Source organism: Anneissia japonica, unplaced genomic scaffold (assembly GCF_011630105.1).
Source record: "Anneissia japonica isolate Jap-2015-1 unplaced genomic scaffold, ASM1163010v1 scaffold16577_len186930_cov114, whole genome shotgun sequence".
Classification (NCBI taxonomy): Eukaryota; Metazoa; Echinodermata; class Crinoidea; order Comatulida; family Comatulidae; genus Anneissia; species Anneissia japonica.
Window position 1 is genome coordinate 132,538 of NW_022698635.1, and position 3,492 is coordinate 136,029.

Sequence of the window (3,492 nt, forward strand, 5' to 3'; positions counted from 1 at the left end):
AAAGTATTTATAGTGATAATTTTAGTATATAAAATGAACATAATAAGTCGGGGACCTTTCCCCCTCCTCAACGTCGGACCTCAAATCTTTTATTTTCTATATTTTTTCATTCTTTTTTGCTTATTTGTGACAAAAGAATGACCATATATATTCTAAACCCGTTTGTACAAAAAAAAAGTATTAAAAAACATATTTATTCAAAAAAATTCAATTTTTTAACACCAAAAATTCAATTCTTAACACCAAAAATTTATTTTATTTTAAACACCAAAATTGTTTTTTTTTTTTTTTTTCGGTCCCAGAGATTCTTTTAAAATTATATGCCCATACTAATATCCAAATTTGGCACTTTTGTCATCCAGGTAATTCAATTATTAATCTATGCATAAGGTTAAAATCTAAATTGTTACAAAAAGTCTTTATATTTTTTATTGTTATTGCTTATTTCCGACTAAATAATGATTATATCGATTCTAAACCCTTTGTACAGGTAGGTATTGCATTATAATAGTCAAAAATACCAAAATATTTAGACCGTATTTTTTCCCAAAAATGCGATTTTTTACCTCTAAAATAAGATTTTTTTTTTTTGGTTCCGGAGATTTTCCAAAACTGTATGGCCATGCTAATATCTGTACCAAATTCGGCACTTCTGTCATCTGTGTAACGATCCTGACGCTAAGGCACTCCACTATTTTAGTTGTTGTTCTTCGTGTATCCTGCCGCCTTCACTTGCTGAAGATTCTGTAGCTTAATGTGTGTGTGTGTGTGTGGCTGTGGGCAGGCTGCATGACGTCTACCTTTAAACTATGTTTTCTATTTTCTTTTCCTCCACTTGTGTATTCTAGTGTATTTTTGTGTCTCCAACCTTTAGACATCTTTCTGACTTTAATTCCAGGAGAACATTTTTTTTTTTGTATAATTTTTTTCTAAATATTTTTTGTATTTTGTATTTTAATATTTTATCTTTTTATATATAAATTTTCTCAATCACTTCATGAATCTATGGCACAGTGACGCTAGATACAAAGACAGCCAGGGTGACCCCGCACTATACGATTTTCTTCAATTCCAGTTTAGTACGCGGAAAAAAGACATCATCCTATAGTTGGTTCTGTGATGGTGTTCCTCAAAACGTAGATGGTGCATGCCCCTTGTGAATTTTTAAATGCGACGCACATTTGCGGCAAAAACTGTATAATAATTGCCTGTCCATGGTGAAACTTGTAAATTAAATTCAGTTTCTGCATGCGAGCCGACATTAATGTTTGGCCACATCTGGAACTTCTACTTCTTTTTCAATTTTGGCCTTGTTCTATCTTCGTATAGGGGTTCCGTACACTGCATGCAAACTCAAGCCTCAGCCGAACTAAGGCCTTGTATGCAATTTCCCTCGATCTCTCATTGGTTTTTGTGTAAACTTTAAGTAGCCATTTAATATTATTTTGTTCACCACTTGCTGTAAAAAAAACTTTTGTTTGTATTGGAATAGATATTGAATATATTGTATAATAGAACAAAAAATGTAGGTAATGGGACAACAGGGCATTTTGCAAGTTAAATTGACATTGTTGTAATTTCTTAGTTTTTGGTCTCTTGCTACTGGACTGTAACATTAAGACTAATGAGTTCTTGTATATAGGCCTCTCCTTGACTTATTGGACTTATGACCCGAGAAGCGATATGCCCTTTCAATTTTAAGCTTATCTTCAATTACTTTTTTTTCTCAGCTCTATATATGTTCATTTCAATTCATCTTGTTGCTGATACTTTTTCTTGTAGTAGGTTTGGAGTTCTATTTTTGTATCTCCTTTTCCAAAGGTGTCCAATGCATCACTCATTGCTATGAGTTGGTTTACTTTAACTCTCTGCTTTTGACGCCACTTTACCAACATCTCCATAATGGCGTCTACAATAGGTGGTGGTGGAAAATTCATCTCAATTTGTTCTATGTCATTTTGTTTCAGACCAATGTGCCTGCCAAATGCTATCCAGTCTTTGCCAAAACTTTCCGCAACAAATAGCACGTCATTGTCATCCAAACGACCTGAAACTGTATATAATACAATTTAATATTTAATTATGTGGTATTAATTTTATTTTTGTTATTATTAGTATTAAAAATTATTAAGTCTTCTGTTATTATTTATTGTATATTTATCATTATTTATCAATAATTGTTACTGTTATTTATTATTACCGGTAATTATTTTTATGGGAAAATTTCATTGTCATCCTGATCCTCATTATTACAATAAACAATATAAGTGTGTTTTTTAGTAATAAATATTTTATATTATTTTTCTTTTAGTATACAATTCAATAAAAAATAAACCACTGAGTAAACGACTGAGTTCTGTAATAATGTGTACATTCATGTGCAGCATAATAGGAAAGAACATTAGTAGTCTTTGTTCAAAACTATCATCAAATGTTGTGATAAAAATTTAAAATTAATCAATAACTTATAAATCAATATTAAAAAAAGTATTATTGACATATATTCCAATGCCAATAAAATGTGATGCACAAAATCATGTTTTTTTTTTTAGAAAAATAATAATGGAATAAGCATTGTTGATATATTTTCACTAACCTTTCACGGGAAGTGTTCGGTGAGTATTCATGTGGGTTGTTGCATCTTCAAACTCATCTTCGTATTTGTGCCTTTCACGCAAACGTTCCGCAAGTTCAACAAGTTCCTGTTGTTCCAAAGCACTGATCATGATTGGCATTTGGTTTGTTGATTGACGTTCTCTCCAAGTAACCAGCAATTGCATTATACGGTCTTCAACCAGTTTGTTGTTGTTTGCTACTTTATTAATATCGGTCCACTTGAGTCCAAGACGCACTCCGAGTATCCTCCAAGATTTAGGCTCCAAGTTGTCGCAGATGAATAGCAAGTCTTGATCACAAAAGCCTTTCCCCAATACATTAACTATTACAGAAATGGAAAGTTTAATCAATGATACCTCATAGTTTTTATTTTAACTTGATAAAAATTATACACGGGCATAGCGATTAGCTTACTGTAATAATCTACAGTACCTGCTTGTTCTGAAATGAGTTTAACTTCATCATTAAATTCACCCTCAAACGTTTGTTTAACTAGATCCATGCGACCATGTTCTTTCAAAGCAGTGCACAACACTTTAAGTTGATGATGTTTACTACCGATGTTGCTCCTCCAATACTCCAGCATATTTTCAACAGCCTTATGAGTCAATGCTTCACTAACAAACCAACTGTTAACTTTTGACCAACTAAGTCCCAAACGGACACCAAACCTTCTCCAGCTGAAATTCATTTCCTCACAAACTGTTGCAATGATGGCATCATCCACATAACCTAAAAGTACAAGAAAACTGTAATTTAACAAATAATAATAAAACAAAGTTAGAATAATTAAATCCTTGATATTTTCCATGTAGAAGGTTATTATAGCATTATAAGCAAACTTTTTAAAAAATTACAATGATGAAATTAAAGAAT

General features: G+C 31.8%; 1 protein-coding gene across 1 annotated transcript in view; it reads right to left on the reverse strand.

Moving 5' to 3' along the window:
• Positions 1-276: 276 nt before the first annotated feature.
• Positions 277-3,492, reverse strand: part of LOC117102722 — a 38,113-nt gene continuing 34,897 nt past the window's right edge. The window contains exons 19-21 of the mRNA XM_033243125.1: positions 3,049-3,348; positions 2,597-2,938; positions 277-2,053 (exon numbers count right to left, since the gene is read on the reverse strand). Of these exons, the coding sequence (XP_033099016.1) occupies positions 1,743-2,053; positions 2,597-2,938; positions 3,049-3,348 (953 nt within the window). The 3' untranslated portion in view covers positions 277-1,742. The remainder of the gene's footprint in view (positions 2,054-2,596; positions 2,939-3,048; positions 3,349-3,492) is intronic.